This window comes from Limanda limanda, chromosome 12 (genome assembly GCF_963576545.1).
Source record: "Limanda limanda chromosome 12, fLimLim1.1, whole genome shotgun sequence".
In the NCBI taxonomy this organism is placed as follows: domain Eukaryota; kingdom Metazoa; phylum Chordata; class Actinopteri; order Pleuronectiformes; family Pleuronectidae; genus Limanda; species Limanda limanda.
Genome location: NC_083647.1, coordinates 10,296,762 through 10,321,031, shown reverse-complemented (window position 1 = coordinate 10,321,031; position 24,270 = coordinate 10,296,762). Strand labels below are relative to the sequence as shown.

At 40.7% G+C, this 24,270-nt stretch overlaps 1 protein-coding gene across 1 annotated transcript; it reads left to right on the top strand.

Moving 5' to 3' along the window:
- The first annotated feature begins 1,883 nt into the window (after positions 1-1,883).
- On the top strand, positions 1,884-18,751 carry LOC133015716 (CD109 antigen-like). The gene is made up of 33 exons (XM_061082982.1): positions 1,884-1,940; positions 2,535-2,545; positions 2,645-2,796; positions 2,885-2,913; positions 3,040-3,273; positions 3,388-3,510; positions 3,596-3,635; positions 4,411-4,492; positions 4,588-4,693; positions 4,842-4,962; positions 5,049-5,158; positions 5,239-5,430; positions 5,704-5,808; positions 5,891-5,953; positions 6,470-6,640; positions 6,733-6,888; positions 8,913-8,982; positions 10,161-10,242; positions 10,344-10,461; positions 10,784-10,897; positions 11,196-11,414; positions 12,488-12,629; positions 13,627-13,803; positions 14,004-14,085; positions 14,842-15,073; positions 15,162-15,333; positions 15,798-15,988; positions 16,137-16,292; positions 16,384-16,449; positions 17,026-17,165; positions 17,260-17,416; positions 17,921-18,023; positions 18,549-18,751. Exons 1-33 carry the CDS (start codon positions 1,884-1,886, stop codon positions 18,749-18,751), a joined length of 4,176 nt encoding a protein of 1,391 aa, XP_060938965.1.
- The last annotated feature ends 5,519 nt before the right edge of the window (positions 18,752-24,270 follow it).

The following is a 24,270-nucleotide window of genomic DNA, read 5'->3' as shown; positions in this document are numbered from 1 at the left end:
AATGTAATAGTTAAAAAATATATTTAAGAAATTATAAATATTTTTTAATATCAATCTTGTTCCTGTGGGTTGAAGTTCGCTTTGGCTTTTTTGCTGTCATGTGGAAATGCTCCCTGACCATGAAGTAAAGATGGACAACATGACTGTTCCCCTAAAGTGAAACAAAAAGATCTCTATCACCACTTGGTGTCTGCCTGAAGTGTCGGTAAAATATCTTGCCTCTTCCATGTTAGGGGATGGGACATAAACCGAACTAAAGAATTCAAGTAAAACTTTTCTTAAAGATGGTTTCTATCAATTTAAGATAGTGAAAGATTGACAGCTGAAAATGACATGTGATTGGTCAAGTGCATGTATTGAAGGGACCTCACTGTTGCACTGCCTTCCCCCGATTACTGTTGTGCAGACTCTGACTCAAAATATTTTCTATATTATATTATTATATCTCCTCATTCCTGGATAGTTGGAGGAAGTGAAAACACGTCGTCCTGTTACAGTATATGTCTCTGACCAGGTCGAGGCAGTGGAAGTCACATTGACTCCACAGTCAATATTTCCTTTGTTGTTGTTTACCTGCCTGTATGTTCCATATCCTTAACCAGCTGATAATTCACACACATCAGTGAGTAGTCTGAAAAATTCAGATTCAGCCCAAGAACCCAGTTTATCCATTTGATTGAAATGTTTTAAGATAAGCAAAATGCAAAGAGTTGCATAATGCAGCTTTCAAAATAAAGCTTATCATTGACCACCATTATAGAAGATATCTTGATCTTTTTTTGATAGTAGCTCTTGGAGAAAGGTTGTGTAAACAGAACGAGGTGCTGTAAACGTCTCCACACTGGCAGAAACTTTATCACATTCTGACTTTCATCAGATATGTTCAACCTTGCCATTTTTTAACCTTGTATGTGACTCTCTCTTTGTTTCCTGGACCTGTTTAGCACTCTGTAAATATGCACTTTGTCCGCACTTTTTTTTTGGTGTAAGAATGTAATGATGTACAGTACAGATCTGTGTGAAAAGCTTGGGTGGGCGTTCAGTGTCCAGGCTGCAGACCAGTCAGTTTTTTTCTTTGTGAATGGCAGTCGATGTTTTCTCACAGGAAAACACTGGGACTGTGTGGCAGTGATCGAAATCAGAAAAACAATATCAGGCCTCCTTGTTATCATGAGTTTGCCAGTGCTGCCTTGGTGCTCAGGGATGTGCATGACAGCCTTGACACATAGCAAAAAAACACACACACAAACACACACAGGCAGAGTTTTCCTTTCATGTTACTGCTGCATCCGCCAAACATCTTATTTCACAAGAGCTGAAAAACTAAACACCAGGTGCTGTCATGACACGTTAAATGCCGCGTGTGTTGCCAAAGTCGTACGTGCCAAAATGCACCATCTATTGTAAAACCTGTTTATATGTAACTAATGTGAAAAATGAAACATGATACCAAAGAAATAAAGTATTAATATGAAACTAATGACAACGTGTGGGTGTTTTGCGACATGTGATCAAGGATTTCCCAGAAACAATGAAGACGGGAGTATGATTAGAACTCATCATCTCTTCCGGTTTTAATCTTGGCTTTAAAGTGATTATTTGTCTTTGAGTCTGCTGCCCTCTGCTGGTGAGAGATGTTTAATACAGGCAATAATTAATTTAGCCTGTCTCTTTAGCTGATCTCTTCTGTGCTGCTGTTTTTAGTGAAAACTGCATAACCTGTATTATTCTGCCACAATAGGAAACAGTGTAATGATATGGCATCTCTAATTATTCAATTTAATAGAATTTAAATCCAATAATAATTATTGTAATATTGCAAAGAGAAGGTTTGGACTTAGCTTACAGCAGTTTGGCAGCTGATCCACATTTTCTCCCAATCCATGACCTCATCATCAGCCCTCTTCTCTGTTGTCCTGGCCCCCTGTGTTGGCCACAAGGTAATAAAAATGTCAAAACTGTTAACTACAAAGCTGAGTCGTGATTATATGGATTGATTTTCCAACGAAAGAGCCATAAAGTAGTAAAACTACACCGATTCAAGTGTCATCTGCTTTTTGTGCCAGGGATTAAACTCTGAGTGGATATTGGGTCACATGTCACAGTTGGATTCCTCCTGGCGTTCTCTACGTATTTTGTTTCCACTATACGGAAACACCAGAGCACCTCTGTGTACTTCGGAGGGCACTTTGAATTGTCGTCCTCTGAATAGACAGATGAGATGCTTCCCTCTGGGCAAAGGAGTGAAAGAGTATGTGCTGGTGTGAACTCCACTTCTCCATTGTGTGTGACAAAGAATTATAAGTGTGATGGTATGAGTATGCATGCTGGTGTGTATGAGCATGTGAGGAACACCGGTGTGGAGACGGGAGGAGGAGTCCAGGTCACTTGAACTTGCCGAGCTTGTGGTGGCCCGTCAGTTCCGAAAGTTGGAGGACGTGCCACGGAGAAGGGGGAACGGAATCATGGGTTGGATTTGGACCCTGGTTGTGTGTTTGAGAGTTGTGTATTCTTCTGTGCCGGTTTTGACTCAGGATTCAATCAGGTGAGTGGTGCAGTTTGTTGTAAAAGAAATCACACAACAAAGAATATTGATTCAGTTAAACCAACTTGTCTGACTAATCAATGTCTTCCCTCCTATCAGGACGTTGTATTTGATCTCGGGTCCAGATGTGTTGCATGCTGGGACACCAACATCCTTGGCCATCACGGTTCTATCAGACCTCCCTGGAAGGGTGACGGCTGAATTGGCACATGGCGACACCAGTGTAGCCCAAACAGAGGACTTCCAAGGAGGTGATACTGCAGTTCCAGACATTTTGAGTTGATAGACAAAATGATTTGTAACTTCTCTGAGAGCTAAAACTCCATTCTGTATTTAAAGGTCTGACCCAGGTCCTCACACTGCCTCCGGTGAGTATATCTATACCTTATTCTTTCTTCTCTTAGAAAATCTCTGGTATTTCTTTCCAAGATGCCAGTAATGATTTCTTAGCCTATTGTCACCGATTTCTAATAATTCTTATGCACCTGCTCCAGATTCCTGGCTCTATATCCCACAATTCCCTCTTTAACCTGACCGTGAGAGGCTACAGGGGTGACAGTGTCATATTCACCAACAACACCACCCTCAGCTTCAACCTGAAAAACGTCTCCGTCTTTATCCAAATGGACAAATCACGCTACCAACCAGGTGACAACATCCGAGTCAGGATTGTCTCAGTCCAGTTGGATAACCGTCCGTACAAAGGCACAGTGGATACCGCTGTAAAGGTAAGTTTCTGTCATGTGTGTGAAAGGACAAAGCCACAGGAGCTGAATAGATTTCTTTAGCCCGGCATTGTGTCACCGTGGGAAGCCTGACCGACGTCCCTCTGTCTCACGCAGGATCCCAGTGGGAAAGTCGTGGACAGGTGGGCGCCCACAGGGAATCTGGGGATTGTGTTGCAGGAATTCAGTTTATCGCAGACGGCTCCTCTTGGACAGTGGACGTTCATAACAACAGTGAATGTATGGTTGATTTTTTGTTTCACTAACTTTCGTATTTTATTTTTAAAATACTAAAAAATGTAACCTCATGTTGTCTTTACTACAGGGGGTGACTAAAGAGAAAATGTTCTCTGTGGAGCATCATGGTAACAGACCTTTGTTTAAAAGTCATATTATTTTTTAAATTGGCTAAATGCATTAGTTCACATTATCTTTCTTCAAACAACAGTGCCATGCACCTGCCCACCCACTCTTCCCACCGATGAGATCCCACTTCCAGTACTGTTTTCAAAGTTACAGCCTCAAAAGCAAGGGGCAGGGCCAATCAGCTGAAATCTGATTGACCCTGAAGTGCCCCTGTCCTGTCAGCAGTCACCTCCTACTATATGAAAATGCAAGAATTTTTTATTTTCTAAGCGTTTATAACTACATGAACAAGAAACAAATTTCTTAATATATTTAAGGCCCATTTATGAACCCCGATTTAGAAAAGTCCTAGATCCAGCACAGCTTAAAAGTACCGAGCCCTGACTCTGTTCCCATTTGCTTTGATTTAAAGGGATAGTTCATCTCACAATCTACTCAACACTATGCTGATGGAGTGGTGGGTTAAGCGTTTTGTGGACTCAAACACTTCACCTACCCCTCCATCAGCATAGTGGTGGTTAGATAATGATTGGATTTTCAATTTTGGGTGAACTATCCCTTTAAAGCATTTTTTAAAAGGCATCTTTAAATTGCAACAATAATCACAACCAGCAAAATGTATTCAAAGGTAGCAAAATAGACCTGACTGTTCGTTATAGACTGTCATGAAAAATGGTGAATCTTTCCTTCAAGATAAACTCACAAATATGTACACCCGTCTTTTAATTACTGCCTGATCCATTTATTTTACTGCATTGTTACTTGTTGTAGAAGAGCGTCCTCATTTCGAAGTGATGCTAAAGACGCCGTCACGGATCCTCGTTGGAGACGACATCTCAGGAACAGTCAGAGCACTGTGCGTTCAATTATGATCATTGCCAATAATCAATTATATATCACATTTGCAATTTACACAAATGGTAATAATGTGAAGGGTTTTTATTTATTTAGATACCCCAGTGGAAAACCTGTACAGGGGACATTATCTGTCTCTGTCTCTCTGGCACCTGAAACTATGCCTGCAGCTTCTGAGGACAAGTTGACACAAACCAAAGAGGTGAGGGTAAATTGTCCTTGTAGTTCATTTATGAAGTAAATATACGCCAACAGTCGGCTTCCTGTGTTTGTATCCACCTTCTACAATTCGAGCAATTACATACTAAATGAGATTAGCTGACATCTGATCTTTGTTTTTTCTTTTTCAGATCTATGGGTCAACACAGTTTTTCTTCAGCAAAGATCAAGTTCAAACCCTCCACGCTTCATCGGGAAGTAGCAGCGATACCAGAGTGCACGTTGCAGTTTGTGTTACTAGCAATTTGAAAGGTGAGATGGATTTAAAAACAGCGTTAATGTTATACTTTATTCCATGTTTTCAAGCCATTGGCTGATATCACCTCTCGTCACCTTAGGATCTAAAGTGAACAAAACGGTTGAAGTCCACCTCATGAGGAACACATATCAGCTCACCTTCCATGATTTCCCATCGACCCTCAGACCATCTTTACACTTCTATACAAAAGTTAGTGACTCGTTACTATCCCTCTGTTCATGTAGCAGCTGTTTTCATGAAGCTAAGAGCTGAACCTCTTTATTCCACAGCTGAGGATCACTAGATACGACAGAAAGCCCCTGAGCTTGCAGGATCGAATCCACTTGGCTGCGTTTGAGGTCGATCAGACGCTTATACTGAACTCGACCAAGTCCACAACTCTGATGTTACCAGTGCCCGAGGACGGGGACGTCCACATTAAGCTTGAGTTACAAGCTCAAGTGGAGATGCTTTTTATTCGGGTGAGTATTTATTTTGATTCATAACACCTGGAATGTTGGTCCTGCGGGGAAAAGTGGCGTACGGCGGTTTCGTTGTGCGTAAGATGGGTAGTTTCGTCAGACATGTTCAGAAACTAATTTGAATAAGTTAGGTTTATTTTCCTCTATGCCTGAGGAGAAAAATAAGCATCGAATCAAAAAGATAGATGGTGTCTGAAATTTGACTGAAATTTGTATTTTAACATTTATATATAACAGTTCATATTTTTGTGTATATGATTTTTATATATTCAGGCCAGATTCAAGTCCAGTGAGGTGACTCTGAAGATCTACAACAACCATGTTTCTCCCAATGGTTCATATATTCAGATCACGCCAATAACTGCCTTGCCTGCCCAGGTAACCATGAACTTTGTGCACAAAGTCTGTTACATAGATGATTGTGTTACATTATGTTTCATGTAATATATTTAACTTTCAGGTTGGATCGCCTCTTCAAATAGAAGTGGAGAGCACCTTTACCACCACTATGCTTCACTTTGTGGTATGTTCAGTCAAATGTATTAAATTTAGAAACCAAGTACCAGTGCGATATCGGTGAACTTAAAAATTGCTGAAATTTAAGATAGATAAGGCTTATGCTACACTATCAGAAATCACTTCTTCTGCTCTAAATACAACTGTTTTGGAGCGCTGAAGAAGTCGTTTCCTCCAAAAATAATTTTGCGTTTTAATCTTGATTTATATACTTTAAAGATGTGATATTGGATTAGCACATAGATTAGATTACACGCTGATGCCCAACCCAGCATTTTCAGCAGTAAAGGTGAAATTAACAAATGCTGGTAACAGCACCAGTACATTTTCATATTGGCCTTGATATATTTACATTTCAATTATATTTGGCGATCTTCAAGGCCTGATGCAATTATTGTTGAATTTTCTCTTTATAGCCCCAACGATCACAGTGAAGCCACAATGGATGCTGGTGTATAGATCATTATGTGACATCACTTATTTCTCTGTGTGAAAAGCATCTCTTTCATTGTTGTACTTCCAGTTGAGCGCCAGAGGTCAGGTGCTCGCTGCTGGAACAAAGAATTCCTCCTCTTTCTCTCTGACCCCATCCCTGGCCTGGTCTCCTGAGGCCTGCATCACCGTCTACTTCATCCTCTCTGATGGAGAGGTCGCCAGTGACACAGCACACGTACCCATCAGCCAACACAGCCATGTACTTTAATTTATTGTGCTATAACTATTGGTGGACAACTGGTGGACAATTCTTCTGGACATTCCTGTGATTGCGCGTTTTTCTTTCGGCAGGTCTCTCTCCACTGGAGCAGAGAGGAGGCTCGGCCAGGTGAGCAAGTTTCACTCTCCGTCACCGCTGTTGAACCCAGGTCTCATGTAGGAATTGCGGTTATGGGGATGCATGACGACAACACTCCAGAGGATGACCTGGACTTTAAAGTGAAGCAGGTACAGAATCTCTTAAACTCTAGCAAGACTCACTCTCGACTATACTCCGGCTCCCCCTACAGGTGGGATGTGAAATTCACTGTCGCAAATCCAGGTTTGGGTCTAAAGGCCGGCGCACTGCGTCTGCGGCTTTTCACGCAGCTGTGTCGACGGACTTGTTTTAATTTATGGTTCCCCAAGAGTTGCGCTTGATGCAAAGCAATTCACCGCCAGACCACTGGGCGGAGTAATGTTTTTTGTCGAAGTCGGCTCTTCTTTGTGTGTAGCAGTCGTCGTCGACTGTTTATTTACATCGCCACTGCGGCTCCTCATAGCCTTTTTCTGGCGGGCAAATCCACCAGTCAGTGACCGGTTATACTAGTGGTCATAATTTCGGATCTCTTCTGCCAAATGCTCTTCTATTTGGTCCATATGTTCTTCTAAATCTTCCGTGGTTTTTGCCGGTATTATGGGGCATGAAACCGGAAATGCGACTCCGGAAAGGATGTAGTTAGCAGACCAATCACAGCTCTGCGGGCTGCGTGAGGCTTGCAGAGCTTTGCCGTATAGTTACAAAAATTGGGCGAAACAAGTAAGCACGTAAGAAGGGATATGTAAGCACGTAAGGGGCCCGGAAGGGCTCTTACGCTTGCGGGCCCATGAAAACGCAGAAGCATGCGCCGGCCTTAACTCAGAACCTCTGACTATGTCGAAATTTTGCACAAATGGCAGGTTAGTTTCGTTTTTTGTGACACTTGATTAAAACGTAAAGCAGACGAAGTACAGATTAGAGAAGAATAACTGTGTTTTAGTTCAGAGAAAACACAGCAAGCAAGTAGTTGGCGCAGTTATCGCTATTTGGCTAACTGGACAGCTAAACCTATTGAAATGGGTTTACCTTGGGTCTGATGATAAACTAACAAATCGACAACCTACACTTACACAGGCCAACATCAAGCAAGCAGAACACAACAAGACATAGAAAACAAGATCAAGTTGACTCTTTTAGCTTTTAGTTTCTTTTGTAGCTGCCATTTTGTCCACACTGAGAATAATGAGATATAGCTAGCTGCTAACTCCGGCTCTGGTAGTGGGTGTGCAACTCAAAAGCAGGTTGCAATGTTTCAGCACGGGACACCAGAGTTAGGTTATGGTCATAGGTACGCAAATGCAGGTCTGAGTTCACCAAGTTAAACTCCATGTGAAGCAACGCTGCGGATTTTTCTCATGGTGCAGTTCCAGGCCTCCAGGGGGCGCTGTGGCAATGCCAGTCATACTATTCTCCCTGTAATAGTAATTTGAAGCCTTTATTTTAAGGTACAAAAACAACCTAGTGCTGCTTTAAAGCTCTTTTTTTGCTCTTCTTAACACTGATCAGTGATTTAAAGTCACTTGAACCCAGAAGCTCCATTGTCAAAAGAGACAAATACACAATCTCTGAAACTTGATCTTCTGGGAACCTCCCCCACAAAGTCACCTGTTCAGATTCGGTCAGATTTGCTTCACAGTTAATTACTATGCACTGGTCTTACACTAACCTTAATCAGTTGTTGTAAAGACACCGCTTTCCCAGTGAGATACTGTTTTAAGTGTGTGACCACTAAACCAGTTGGTCTGGATGTAACCTATCTGTGTGCTTTGTTAGGCCGTGACTCTGCCGTTTCTAAGAGCTGGTAACTCTAGTGTGTTGGCTGCGTGGCCTGAGGGGTATTGACGGATGCAGGATGGAGGAGACAAAGCCTTCACCGCCGTGGCTCGTCTTAAAGATAAAAAATCTCCAAAGCTCTAAATTTTATCGGCTTGAACAAATCGTTTATAAACCGAAATCTCCTCTGGCCTGAGCTGAGACTCTTTCACACCTCACATCACCTGCCAAGACCTGACCTACTTTTCTTAGTCTCTAACGATGCATCCTCTGATGGAAGTCTGAGTACAGGCGTTAATGGTGGTCATCATCTAAAGATTATCTCTACTATCGTATTGTTTTGCAGCTGATTAATTAATGTGTCTGTTTTATTGTATTTTTTGTGTCTTGCACGTTACAGGAATGCCATATTTGGATGCTGACCAATGCCACACTGTACAAGCAAAAGCAACCTGATGGACCTCAGAATGGTAGGATAATAAATAAGTCCAGTTTATTTACTGTTTATTGAACATTTCATATGGCAAACATAGACTCAGTGTGCTTCGAGAGAAAAAAGTAATTTAGATGACACATTAATCATTTGACAAAAGATATGGAATTATATAAAATAAGACGTTATTTAAAAAATACATGAGTAATTTGTGAAAATTAAATTAGAAATAACTTAATTTATAATGCACTAAGACAACAAAGTGCTCCACAACAAGAAAACAAATGGTTAAATACAGAAAGAGGTACATTCATAATAATTGTAATAAAATAATAGAGATTAAAGCCCAAAAATTACAGAGTAAGTTCGGCAATTTCTTTTTAGCCGAAACATAAAAAAAGACACCGTCTCAGACTGCTTTATTATTGCCTGAGGCAATTGATTCCAGAGCCTTGGGGTCCTGATGGCAAACTCCCCACTAGTTCTCTGCCCGTAATTCAGGAAGTGACAGTAGACCCTAACCCGAAGATCGCAAAGCTGCGCAGACGTAAATAGGGAATTAAAGATCGTAGAAGAGCCTTATACTGTAAGTAATCAATACAACTTATATAGATACAAAAATAAAATAAGACATGAAACATTACTATTAAAGTTGAGAACAATAAAATTATAATAAATTAAATGAAAGTGACAAAAATAAAAGAATAATATATATTTAACCACATGTTAATAAAATGCTTGTGAAAAAAAAGACATGTTTATAATCTGCTTTTAAAAGAAAAAACTGGCTTCGCCGCCCAGATCAAAGGGTAGAGAATTCCAGAAAGTTATGGAGAACCATACATGACTTAAGTATAAATAAATAAATGTATAAATAAATACAGAAATAAATAAATAAATAAAAAAGGAAATATTTAAATTAATACAGAAATAAATAAATAAATATGTTAATAACAACAGAAATAAATAAATAAATGTGTTCCACATTTATTTATTTATACTTAAGTCATGTATGGTCCTCTATAGAAAGTGGCTTCATAACAACTGAAAGCAATATCAACTGATTCATATTAACTGAGTTTATTGTAGGTATTGTTTCCTTCAATTAAAAATTTACTTTCCTATCTTTTGGACATATAGCAGTCTTCAGATATAAATACAGTCTGGGCTTATTCAGATCTCCTCTGACTCTTTTGTGGGGAGGGGTTTCAAAAGGCGACGTCCTATTGGTGGAGAAGTACTGCAACCACTGGATGGACGCCACGGAATGCTTGCTTTGGTTAGACACTATTGTCAGGTGAGTACTGACACAGTACTTAGGGTTAGGTAGATTAAACCGAGTGATTTATGTTCATATATAAATACCGTGTCATTCTTTCCTCCTGTCATTTCCCTCAGTGATACAAATTGGACGAGTGTGAAAATCACAGTGCCAGATGGTGTTACTGCTTTAGGAGCTGTAGCCCTGGTCATGTCAGACGATCTGGGTTTGGACTTCACTCCTGTGCCACTAAAGGTAACTAAATACTCACTATGTGACATTGTATCCTCGGGATATTTCTCAGTTGTCGGGTATTTTCCAACTATTGTTTTGTTTTCTTTCTCAAATTGCTGTTGTGCTTTTGTCTCTGCTGAACAGGAGATACAGGAAGAGATTTTTGCATCTAGTTTTCAGTTCCTTCTAGGGCCAGGCGATTCATTTTTTTGTATCTATTACCGCAATATCGTTTTCTTAGATGGCAATATTAAAAATAGATATTTGAATTGTCGTCTCATTAATTTTGTTTTGTATTTTTTGCAAAATTGCTTAAAATTGATCTGTGTCCTCCTGTTTACAGATGAGTGTGTCCAAGGATTTCTCCTTGTCTCTGAATGTCCCATCGTACCTCATCAGGGGAGAGGAGATAGTGCTCCAGGTCGACATCATCAACCATTTAGACCAGGACTTGGAGGTCTGAACGAATACATCTGTGGGATATTCCGGCTGAAATAGTTGCCTAATTGACCATCTAAAATTATCTTCCAATAATATGTATTATTTCTTTAAAAGTATTTTTTTTAATTGCTTTGATATCTTTTGGTCTCTAAATCTGAATGTTTTAACTTCTTTTGAACATCCTTTGTTTTGCAAATCACTTGTAAAGCATTTTGAGTTGCATTTGAATTGTTTGAAAGGTGCTATATAAATCAACTTGATTGATTTGATGTCCGAAAGGTTTTTGCTTAGCTTCCATATGTTTCTCTCTGCAGGTGATCGTGCTGCTTGCACAGAGTGCCGCCTTCAAGTTTGTTCTGGGAGATCGAGGCGATGTCTCCGTGGTAAATGCCCAGAGACTCACCTTAGGGAGTCATGCCTCTGCTCCAGCCTGGTTCCCCATCAGGCCAGTAGCTCTGGGTGAGATTGAAATATCTGTGGACGTCGTATCTGCAGAGGCCTCAGACAGCCTGGTCTGGACAGTGCATGTGAAGGTATGGTGTGATGGAAATCAAGGATACTATAGATGTTGTTTAGGGGATAGAGCAGGGGTGGGCAAACTTTTTGACTCGCGGGCCACAATGGGTTCTAAAATTTGACAGAGGGGCCGGACCAGGAACAGATGGATGGAGTGTTTTTGTGAACTAATAGAAATTACATGGAAAAATCATTACATGAAAGGATTTGGCCTTTACCAAGCAGCAAAGCACTTATTTGCAAGGCCATTTAACAAAAACTCGTCTTCAGAGAAAGGCTTGCTAGCCTTTGCTATTTCGAATGCCCCCCCCAAAAAATGCCTTGGTAGATGACTCTTTAATGGCAGTTTGTCTGTGAAAAAAAATGTTGCTGTCTGTAAATTAGTCGCCAAACTCTGAGCTGCAGCCATCCGTTCTTGCGTTGACTGCTTGCTAGCGTAGTTAGCATGCTTCGTAGCAAAGTGACGGCTGATGTTGTACTCCATGAGAACTGCGACAGTTTCTCTGCATATCAGGCATACAGCCTTCGATTGGACTTCAGCGAAAAAAGTATTTTGTTGTTGACTCTGTGTTAAACACTCGGCACTCATTGTCCACTTTTCGTTTCCTTGATCCTCTCATTTTACAGAAGGGCTCACAGGGCAAAGGGAAAAAGTGAAGGGAGATCATGCGCCTTTTCAAGCCCTATACACCACACTCCCTGGCAAATTTAATTTAGCTGACGCTTTTATCCAAAGCGACTTACAAGTGCTTTCAACCCCGAAGGTTCAAGAATCAAGAAAGTATGATTTCTTCCTGAATAAAGCAAAACTTCAAACTGCTATAAGTACGAGCCATTCAAGTGCTACTAAATTGATGGTTTCAACAAAAAAACAAAAATTATTATTATTTTTTTTTAAATTAAATTATTATTTTTGTTTTTTTTATTAATTTGGAAAAGTTCGGCGGGCCGGATTAAAAAGCCCAACGGGCCGTATATGGCCCGCGGGCCGTACTTTGCCCATGTCTGGGATAGAGGCAGTATAATGTACAACATGCTACGTAGCATATGGTTAATCCCATGTTAACGGTGAACTTTCCTGTTTCTGAAGCCTGAGGGAGTCGAACAATCGTACTCACGGACCCTGTTCCTGGAGCTGGCACCAGAGAGGCACAACGACTCCAGATCCGTCTCCTTCTCATTCCCACCAGATGTGGTGCCGGGCAGCCAGAGGGCCAATGTGGCACTGGTTGGTACGTCTATCATTTGTTTTTCCCTGTTGGGCCATTGGCTGTTCCATCTGAGTGCATGTTATGTTTACTTTAGGTCAATCAGGCATGGGTAATATCTGCTCGTATTTTCCTAAGTGTTTGGATGTGGAGCTCGGGCGCTTGTGCATCAAAGTCCTGAAAACATTCAGGTGCTGTGTGTTGGGAAATGGAAACAATGAAACTCAAACAGGAATGTTATGGTGGGCAGATTCAGAGCAGCTGTTGGGCTGCGCTCCACTCAGGTTGAGGGATGTTGGGCGTTCGTCATGGTAGAGAGACAGGTTCAGGATTTTCCTCAGTTGAAGCCAAATTTGTGGTTTCTGAGTATTAAACATTGAGCAAATGTGCAAGATGGAGTATTTGTTCCTGCTTGAGATGGTGTTTCTATGATTGTGTTTCTTCTGACCTCGTAACGTATTATTCCAAACAGCCATTTCAAAAGTGTGGTTTTCTTTTACAGTACATGCCATAGGCTGTATATAATTATGGATAAGGACTCTCCACTTCCCCTTGTTGAGAGCTGCCGTCTTTTGCTATTGCATAGTGGTGATGGTGAAGTGGAGCCACGATTTTGAGGCCACACCATTCAACACTCAAGTCAGTCTCAGCTGAGAATCATGATGTTTAACCCTGTTTTTATAGCATCAAACATAACTGAAACCAAACTTGGTCCATGTCCCATCCACTAACAGGGAGGAGGTGTTGTTAATGATTCTATGACCAACACTACGGCCAGCCACTGCAATCTATATGATTTGACTTCACTTTTGGGAGGCAGGCATGGCCTCCATCTTTATAGACTTTATGTTACATACAGGACAATACTTCAATTTTAGTAGTGATGATTAATACTTCAATACTTAACTGCTGTAGTGAGGCGGTCATTTAAAAACTGACACCATATCAAGTCTGAAGCACAGAGTGTTTGTGACCTGTCTCACCTGAAACTAGTAATTGCTTCCTCCCTCCCTTCTCACAGGGGATCTCTTGGCCCTGTCCTTCAGTAACCTGGAATCTCTGGTGCAGCTGCCTCAGGGCTGTGGGGAGCAGAACATGATCCACTTTGCTCCGAGCGTTTATGTTCTCCAGTACCTGAACAAGTCAACTCTGAATGATGAGGAGATCAGGAAACGGGCTCTGGGTTACATGATCGAGGGTGAGTAGCATTTTCATGACTTACTGGATTACTCATGGTTTATGACACTGTTTACATACTCTATAAAGTGTAATATTTACTAGTGTTACTCTACGGAGCATCTTCATCAAGATTATTATCTGCATGAAATTCAGTGATTTATTGCTGAGTTTCACTTCACATGTCATGTTTTATCATCATGTTATATTTTTTGGTGTAAGGTTATCACCGACAACTGTCCTTCCAACGTGAAGATGGATCCTTCGCTGCTTTTGGTGACAGCGACACCTCTGGGAGCACATGGTGGGTTTCCAGTGTCATCAAAATTACACAAGTGACAGTGGGTTCATTGTTAATCAGGTGAAAGCAGTGCTCCCTTGCTTCTGGTTTACCAGGACACTCAGAGATGTGTTTAACGAGGGATAACAACAGTAAGGTTTGATTTGTGGAATTAAACTAGAATGTCACTCAGTAGACCACGATTTGTGCTCGCTTAAAATCAGTCAAACCACACCACATTTCACACATGGATAGATAGTTCCCTAAATCTGCCTCATTTTCATCAAGATCTAATCTCTTGGAAATTGGTGAAAATGTTACCAAAACGCCTTATCTCATTATTTATAAGAAAGTGATCCACTCCTTTGTCAGTGCTTAAAAAATGTAAATGGATACCTTCTTAGCCCCTTTCCTATCCTTTCACCAAGTTTCATGGAAATCCATCTAGTAATTTTTTAGTAATCCTGTTGTTGAAAGACAGACAGGGGTGAAAACAACCTACTTCACAGATTGTAATCAATCACACGATTATTTTCCTATTCATGTCGTTTGGTTCGAAAAACATTGCAACTTCTCACCTTTTCAACAAGGATGTTACAACAGGACAGGCAAAATGACTGATTACGTTAAAACTTGGTTTGGTTTGGTTTGGTGTTGGTCCTCCCAGGTTACCTTTGTATGGGGCCCCCAAAGTCACTTAATTGTGTTGTCGTGTTGATAAACATAAAGTTCACAGAAAGTACTCTCCATGTCACCCCTGCTGCTTCTTCTCCGTCGTAGGCTGACCGCCTTCGTGCTGCGGTGCTTCCTCCAAGCTCAGCCCTACATGCAGGTAGACAACAGTGTCCTGACTCGAGCCATTACTTGGCTCTTGGAGCAGCAGGGGCCTCAGGGAGAGTTCAGAGAGGTGGGCAGGTTGATCCACACGGAGATGCAGGGCGGACTGGACAACAGTTCCGTGGCGCTCACCGCTTATGTTCTGATTGCGCTGCTGCAAGATGAGACCTACGCGGTATGTCGGTCGAGTGTGTGTCATGTAAAGTATACAAGGGAAGAAACGCGGAGACACTGATGATCTCTTCTTCTGGTTCCTCGTGAAGGAAATGTACAAAACCAACGTATCCCTGGCCACGAGGTACCTGGAGAACAAAGTGTCCAGTGGGGTGTTCAGTAACTACAGCCTGTGTCTGGTGACATACGCTTTAGCTCTGGCCAACAGTCAGACGGCTGCCACTGCTCTGTCCCAGCTCACCAGCAGAGCCGACTACACAGGTAATTTAACAAAGGCCGTCTGTTTAACGGAAAAATAAAATTTTGGGTCAATTTCGGGATTTCGCAACAGTCCTTGTTCAAACTGATATTTGAGATGTACAAGATGCATCCAATCCTCTGAAACGGGAGTGTTAGTGAAAAACCATGTCTGTGTTTTGTTGCAAATAACAAAAACATTTGTTGGAATCCAAAAACTGTTATCGAATAACAAGTAGTTTCTTATTATGTTACCAACCAGAAAACATTTGATATCTGCCCCTAAGCTGCCCCCTTTAGTTTTACAGAAGTATAACGTGACCATCTGGTGAGTTGCTAGAACATTTATGCGTTTTAAATTTCCTACTATCCAGATCCATCTTTAAAAATATTCCATCTTAAATCTGTAATGACAACCATGTAGATCGATGTGGATGTTCTTTCCAATGAGCGGCATGATAAATCTTTTGGAACATTTTATCCCAAAGATGGAGTTATGATGTGGGCGTCCTCTGCTGGCCTGAACTCTCGTGACTGGCAGCCGTACTCAGCGCAGATCGAGATGGCCTCTTACGTGCTGCTGGTTCTTTTCAAGCGTGCCAGCCTCCTCGAGGGCTTTGCACTCCTGAAGTGGTTGAGTAAGCAGAGGAATCATCTGGGAGGCTTCGGGTCGACACAGGTGGGACGAGAAAGATACAGATAGGATCTGTATAATTGTGTATGTCTATACTGTGTGTATATATATCCTGCATGCATATAATTTATACAATATTGATTATCTCTGACATCATGACATAGTATTGATTGTTTCCGATGTGCGTTCTCAGGACACGGTGGTCAGCGTCCAGGCCCTTTCTTACTACGCAGCATTCAGCGGAGCCAACGCCATTGACCTCAGACTAAACGTATCCGCTCCAGCATCTTCGTTCGGTTCTCTGTTTAGCATCAACTCTACGACTTTTCGGATGTATCAAACCCAAGAGGTAACAAACCTGTGTGTGTTATTTTTTGTATTCCACATGATGCTGTAGTTACAGAGCTATTGTCAGCCTGAGTTTTCTACTTTCCTGTCAGATTAACGCCGACCAGGATCTAAACATGAACATATACATGGAGGGAAGAGGATTTGCCATATTTCAGGTACAGTATACAGCATTTTTTTTTTTTTTTTTTTTTTACTAAAGCTGTTAAAGGAAAATATCACACCACAACCCCAAACTACCCCCTGCAGTGCAGGATTGTTTCCATACTTCCAATTTACTCAGCTTGACATGAACTTCAGTTCCACCAGCGGAGCATGACCAGAATAAATTGAACGCAGCAGCTCTGCATGATAGCTTCCCCTGGCCAAATGCTAAAGCAAGGCAGCTAAATGCTAATGTTGGGGGATAATAGACGCTCAGCAATTACCATCTGGAACACATAATGTAGTAATCCAGATAATATCACTGAGTGGATGATGACTGTGGTGACATGTAAATGTTTTCACTATGTTCAGAGTTAAAACCTCAGCTATATATCCTCTTCATAACCCATCTGTCATTTAATACTTTATGTAGAAATAGGTAAACTGATACAGAGATTCAATTTTCCATGACTATAAGCGATATTAGTTTTGTGAGTGTGGGGAACACCAGTGTGAACTGCTGTACTACAGTAATATTGACTGTGTACTTTCATCACTATGTTATTAAAAGTGAGCATGAATCCATCCAGATGAATGTCTTTTACAACGTGAGGAGCTCAGCGTTTTCCCAGGACGTCAGACTCGCCTCAGACGAAGAGGCGTTCTCATTACATGTTGACGTTGCTGAGGACAAGGAGCACAATCACATGCAGCTGTCTATATGCATGAGGTCAGTACTGGCACACTGATTTATTTACATGCAAATTTCCACCAGAACCGCCAGACCCTGAATTTAAATGGGCTTGTGTTTTGGTGTTCTCCAGGTTAAAGGAGAGTCAGGTGATATCTCAGACCGGTATGGTCATACTGGAGGTGGGCATGCTCAGTGGTTTCAGGCTGTCTCCTGGAGCCGCTGCCCAGACTGATCTCATCAGGAAGATGGAGATACTGCCTGAGAAGATCAGCTTCTACATGGATTCAGTAAGTGTCTCATCGGCCATTTGTCCTACTATAAGAATTTCAGGAACATTTGAGCTCAGTTGAGGTGTAAAAATACTTTTTATAAAGCACGGCTGTTGGAACAATCTGATCTACTGATGCCGACCTCCTTCAGGTCCCTAGGACCAAGCACCGAACCTGGGGCAACAGGGCGTTTCCAGTCGCCGCCCCCTCTTTGTTATGATTCAAAAAAGCCCTCAAAACCCACCTCTTCAGATTGACCTTCCCCATCCAACTCCCTGACCCCATGTTTTTTTTTTATTAGTATACCTCATTCTAATCCTTTTCTAAGTATTAAAGGGCATGTCGATCTTTGAGAGCTTTGAAAAGCGCTATATAAATGCGATGTATTATTATATAAGAATTGTGTTTCATAAAAAGCTTGTCATCTAAACAAACATTACCAAATTTCCAAATTACATTCAAATTATATGTTTTGTGTACAGACATTAGTTTGTCAACATTCACTTTTCTGGCACTTTGCAGCTCAACAAGTCAGAGGTCTGCATCGGACTTCCAGTTATCAGAAACCACAAAGTGGCCCATGTGCAGGACGCTGTGGTGCTGGTTTACGACTACTATGAACCTCGTGAGTACAACTTCACATTCCGGCTGTAATTTCATAGTACGTGTAAATGTTCTTTAAGCCACAGACCTTAAAAATTTCAAGAAAGGAAAAGTATCCTGCCTATTTTTGCACATGTTAACAGTTTATGCTGGCTGCAGAGAGCTAGATGAGAACGTATCTTGTTTATAAGAAACCTGTGTATATGCACGTTTATATTACCTGGAGTGCTTCAATAGAATCCAGGACATTGTTGCTTTGGAGGTCGTTCAAGACACACCCACAGTCACATGATCAGAAACCAGGAAACTGGGATAAGATTTCCCAGGTTTTTCACGTTCCATGTAAACATGATTTCCTAAATATAATCAAAACTAGGATACTACAGCATATGTTAACACACTCTACAATCAGTTTACTTTTTGTGTTGGACTGTAACAAAAGTCAAGCTCTCTTAATAAACACACTAGTATGATTTTACAGTGATATACACAGTGTGACTCTGATTATTTTCCCGTATTATTTTTGATTTTTCCCTCTGTGTCTTAGAGAGAAAAGCAGTACGAATGTACAACTCTGTCTTTCTTCACAACATGGAATCCTGCTTCTTCTGTGGTTCGGACTGTGATCTCTGCAGACCTGGAATCACAGTGACAGTTTCCTCCGCCCCCCTCTTGTCTCGCTCGGTAAACAGCACCACCTACAGCTTGAGTTGCATATTTCTTGGAGTCATTGCTTACCTTTCATTGTAGTCTGCGTTTGTGGATTTCTTTTTAAAGCAAAAAAACATTAAAGTAATGAATTGAGGGACGTTTAGTACAGTATGTAAACATTGATATGCACTGGATCCAGTTTATAAGTTCTATATGAAATTTATTATTTCTTGACGAATGATTGTAACGTTTAGCATGTTGCTCTTTTGCTTAGTGCACAATAGTCTACTATTTACAGTGGGTTTTATTTTATGTTAAACCAACTGTAAATACATTTATTTTTATGTTAAGAGTTTAATGTGGAATTACTGTATTTGTAAACCTACCCATCTATATCATTTGTACTGTGAATATATTGTTTGATTTTAAACATTAAAAAAAATATTAAAGCAGTTTACACTCTATATTAAAGCCATGTGTTTATTCTACAGCTCTCCTGCAGTTTCCAGCAACTGTCTGACTTTTGGGTTTAATATACGTCTACACATGATGTAAGACACTCGGGACGTGAATACGGCACAGGGAAAGAAAATGTACGGTGATTTGGAGTGAAATAGAGCCTCACGTTACCCCTGTGCCACATCACGAAACACTACGCCAGAGGAATGTGGACTGACCTGCAGACATATGCTCAAATTTAAATCATCCCAGCTGCCGTATCATAAATTCTGAATGTGATTTCTACGATTTTTACCGACTGTGTTCGGTCCACAGCATATTTCATCTTCAACAACGCAAACATTTCACAGCGTGTTCTCTTGAATGTGACTGCTTTTCTGACTGTGGTAATCAGTCATCTCACACAGGTGGGATTTTACGTTGAAGGTAACAATAACAATATTGAAATACTGAGTACCATGAAAATGAATTACCTGCACCAAGGAGGTTGTTTAGGCCGCTGTCCGTTTGCTGATTAGTTTGTTTGTAAGCAAGATTACGCAAAAAGTACTTGACGGATTTCCACTGAACTTGGTGGAATGATGCGTTATGGGTCCGGGAAGAACCTCATTGCATTTTGGTCCAGATCTAGATTAATGGATAGATCTAGGATTTTATTTTATTTTATTTTATTCAGCATTACAAGATAATGGCATTTTCATTGATTTCTCAAAGAATATTTCATGGGTTGTGATGACAAAAACCAAGCATGTTTAGGGGACTGATTAGTTTATGAGAGTGTGCAATATGGTGGAGCTCCAAATACAAATCAGGAACTGCTGTTACATAGGGGGGCTTTTAGGCCTTGGTGGAGATATGCAGTCTCTTGATTCTATATGTTTTTTACTCACTTCTTCCCTATATACACTTCACATTAAGTCACTGAGACAATTTTAGTATCTTGAATGAATCCCCATAATCCCAGAGAAAGATGTATAGTGAAACCAAACATCTGCCCCATCGTGGCTCTGGGGACAGAGTTATGCTCTGTACCTGAACCTGATCTTTGACCTCTTTTAAAGACACACTCTTACCTTATGACCTTTTTTTAATCTGCTGATATTTGGTGTTTTAATGGCATGTCTGGTTTTTATGTGTTACATTTTACTAGGCTCATTGGGCAAACCCAATTTTCCTCCAGGGGCAATAAACCTTTAGTTCGTAAGCAAAAACAGACCTGGAACGAAGTATAGTACACACAAAAAAAGCGAATCCATACTTCAGGCAAACTTCTACACAGTCGGCCCTTTACTGTTTGGCTTGGGTGGAATGTAATAAATGGTTACAACCTGTGAGAATTGCCTAAATCCCTCCTTTAAACCGAAGTGGATCCTTGAGTGAAGTAGATTTACACCCATGCAGCTCAATGAGAAGGCTGCAGAATCACAGCACAGTTGGTTTAGATTTCCAATTTTAGTATAGACTCTGATGCTGGTGTGAATATTTTGACCATATGTGAGCAAACGGCCTTGTGTCCCCGTGGTGCTCACATATGTCGGTGCTATAAGACTCTACTTTATATAAGCATGTTTCCTTAACCCTGCAAAAACCCCTGTTGTAAACATTTCCAAATGACATTCAGCTCTCCTAAAAACAAGGCACTTTATTTAAAGACCACATTTATATAGTTAGTGGGTCCTATTGTTTAGCCTCACAATGCTATTTTATGTTGGTCTGGCTATCAGGCCATGAACACACACAGCGTTCATAACTCTCCTCAAAGAGAATCACTTTGTTAATCCAAACTGAATATTCCAACATTCAAGTAAAAACGCTTGAAATATAATATGTATATTTGATTATTCGCACATTATTAATTAGTTGTCTCCGTTTTAATTTTGAGGTTCGATCTGATTTGAATAATTTTGAAAGTTGTAATATTGTATAATTTCCCTAAAATCTGACTTAAATGTATGCAAGTTCTAAAAGCCTTTCTGCATCAGATGCCTACTACAACATCTGACAGGAGAAAGTGGCGTTAATATGTTTTACAAGGTTAAAAGCTAAAAGTGCAAAAGGACACTCAGAAAATAAGGGATGGATAGAATATAGTTTTAGTATTTCCGTGCTGGGCAGTTTATTTGTAAGCTAATTTCTTCATTGCTCTCGTAATTTTTAAGTACTTGATGTCACTATAAACTCAAAAGCTGCATTGCCAGATACCGAAACACTAGATGGCAGCCTTGCTATTTTAATAGTCATGGGTTCAAAGCTGAAGTGAGAATTCAAGGCCACATGAACGGATAGTATCACAAACAGGAAATACTTTTTGCCTGTTCACTTAACATATTTTTGATCTTATAATAACGTAGTCACTGATGAATAAAATAAATGTTTATGTTGGCAGGACAGGAAATAACACTTCTCTTCGGGGATAAAAGCAGAGTGGCAGGATATAATTTTGCAGTGTTTGTGAAAATGAACATCTGTATTCTATATGATGTCACATTATTTACTGCCTAAAAGTGATTTTGTGGGTTTTCTTTAGCTGTGCTGTGGCTCTGTTTGTATACACGGCGGATAATGGCACAGGCATTAAGGTCATGACGGGCCTTGTTATGGGTCGGGCTGCAAAAACATTCGGTAAATCAGGGGCAGGCATCGGTTGTGATGTCATGCATTGACTCTGACAGAGGGCTGACGACTGTCTGATGTAGTGGCCTTAACTCAGAGAGAGCTTAGGTTAAGTGCAGTCGTGGTATTAAGACGTTAAGATGAGTTGAAGGAACCTCTATGAAAAAAATAAATAAACACATGCGAAGAGAGATTAATGGCTCCGTCTTTCACCACTTTATCATGCAGATGTGAAGCAACAGGAGATTAAAAAGAACAGTATGTAAAAATCTCCCAAAGCAAAGCTCCTGCAGAAATGGAGACAGATTATTCACAGAAGTTTGTGGAACTCTTTGGGGCTGTATAAGGCCCAGAATGACACTTAGGTCTGTTCTCATGATTCAGGTTCACTGAGTCTGATGAGATCTATATTGTAATAATCACGCCCATCAATGTGTGTGTGTGAGAGAGCAGTAACGTTGGCAACGGGCCGCTCACTGGGGGATGCAGATGGGGTAAACAAAGCGGAGGAGGTCATTATTTATGATTTTAATCTCCTGGTGCGAGCCTTCGGAGAAACACACAGTATTGCTGTTGGGAAGATGGACTGTGTGTTTTGTTCAAATAAGCAATTCTCATCGACAGCAGGTTCTGCAGATGGATCTGCTGTTGCATAACTAAGAGGAATGTGTCTCCTGCTGAGTAGATTTTATCAAACACATTCATCAAAAAGCACCTTTTAAGGTACGTTGATTTGAGCACATTTATGGAGTACAAACATCTCAGCATCTGGATTGACGATAAACTAATTTCAATGTCACATTGATCATTTAAAGACTCGAGGCGAATACAGAAACAGAATATTTCCCATGTATTGTAGAAATCTTGTTGAGGCAGTGATTATGTTAGTCATGGACTACAGTGGTGTAATTTATATCCGTGCATCCTCTACAAAACTAGAAGCGTTATCACTCTTCCCTGAGATTCATCACTGGTGATGCTTATGGAACTTATTGCATCTATACAATGATGTGGGGTGGGTTTCTCTCCAAGTGACGCATGATTCTCAATCTCCATGGTATTTATTTATAAAGCTCTGAATTAAAAAAGACCAAACTATCTAACAACATTATTCTAACTATCAGATGTATATTTTAACATCCGCTCAACTGGTTTCTTCAGAACTTGCAAAATATCTGCCTTTTCTTGCAGAGGAACAGAATACAGCACATCCTCCAGTGAAGTAGCTTCTAAGCTTTAGAAAATTGATCTTAAACCAGTCGCAATTATTTTATCTTACTTACTCTTTTACACTAAGCCTAATGTCTCACATAACTTTAAATCTTGTCTTTTATTTTGGTAAATTTTTGAATTGTTTATTAGTATTCCCCTATATTGTTATAGTTGTCTCTTTTTTCTCCTCTTTTTCTGTCTTTGTAATTTAACTTTATCATTGTAAATAAAAATCACTCCTCAGTGATATCTCCAGTATACAGTGCATAAAGGTTAGATGTCAGTGCTCTGTAGAGTTAGATATATGACTAGCAGCCTTGTTGATTTGTATATTCAGCAATAAAAAGATGATATATGACAGTACTGTAATGATATATTGCACAGTAAAGACAGTAGGAAGTTTGCGTTTCGTAACCACGGTGATTCAGTGTAGGGCAATGTGGTGTAAGGAAGTGCTTCTGGCAAGTCTGATGCTTTATTTGGGTAAAACATTTATCCCTGAAACAGAGATAGTGAATTGCTCCCCGTGGCCCTGCTCCAGATGACATCAGCGGGAAAGAATCACCAATCACAACGCAAAACCACATCATATGGAAATCCACTTCTGCTGGTGTCCTCACACAAATCAGCAGTGGCAGCAACAACAAAGATGAGTCGCAGGGGAATAAAAAAAAAGAACTTCCAACTCCCGAGGGATGCAGAACCTGAACGCCTGGGACTGGTGAGGACGATGATGCGTTTGTTTGGCAATTCATGCTTCAGTCAGCGAGGCGAGTCATGGAAAAACCCTTTGAGCTTCCATCCCACCCACAATGAGAGTGGTATTTACACAACCCCCAGGCGACCCTGCACGAACCGGCCCAGACAAACGGGTCCATCCCAGACAGAGGGGGTCCTCTGAGGAACAAAAGCAGGGCTGCAGCTCCAATCAGTCGTCCTCTATGAGAGGGGCCTTCCCTGATCGAATCACTGTGGTGTGGGTCTCTCAGTTGGAGATGCTGCCAGACTATCGTGTGTGTGCATGTGTGTGTGTGTGTGTGAATCACTGTCTATCTGTTTGTCTGCATCACTAATATTTATACAAGTATTAGCTGATACAAGCTCAGTGAGACATAACACCACAGAAAAGCACCGGAATCATGTAGTATGTATCATAGTCCTGCCCTGGCTGTTTCCAACAACTTGGAGATTCTGGGTCAATGATCTGGTGATAAGATTATCTTTTATTTAACTGCAAATTTGTGGAATTCTAGGAAATGTATTCAATGAACTGCAAACTGTGTAAAAAAAGTGCATCGGGTGAGTGTAAAGGAACACTAAAAAACAGATTCACT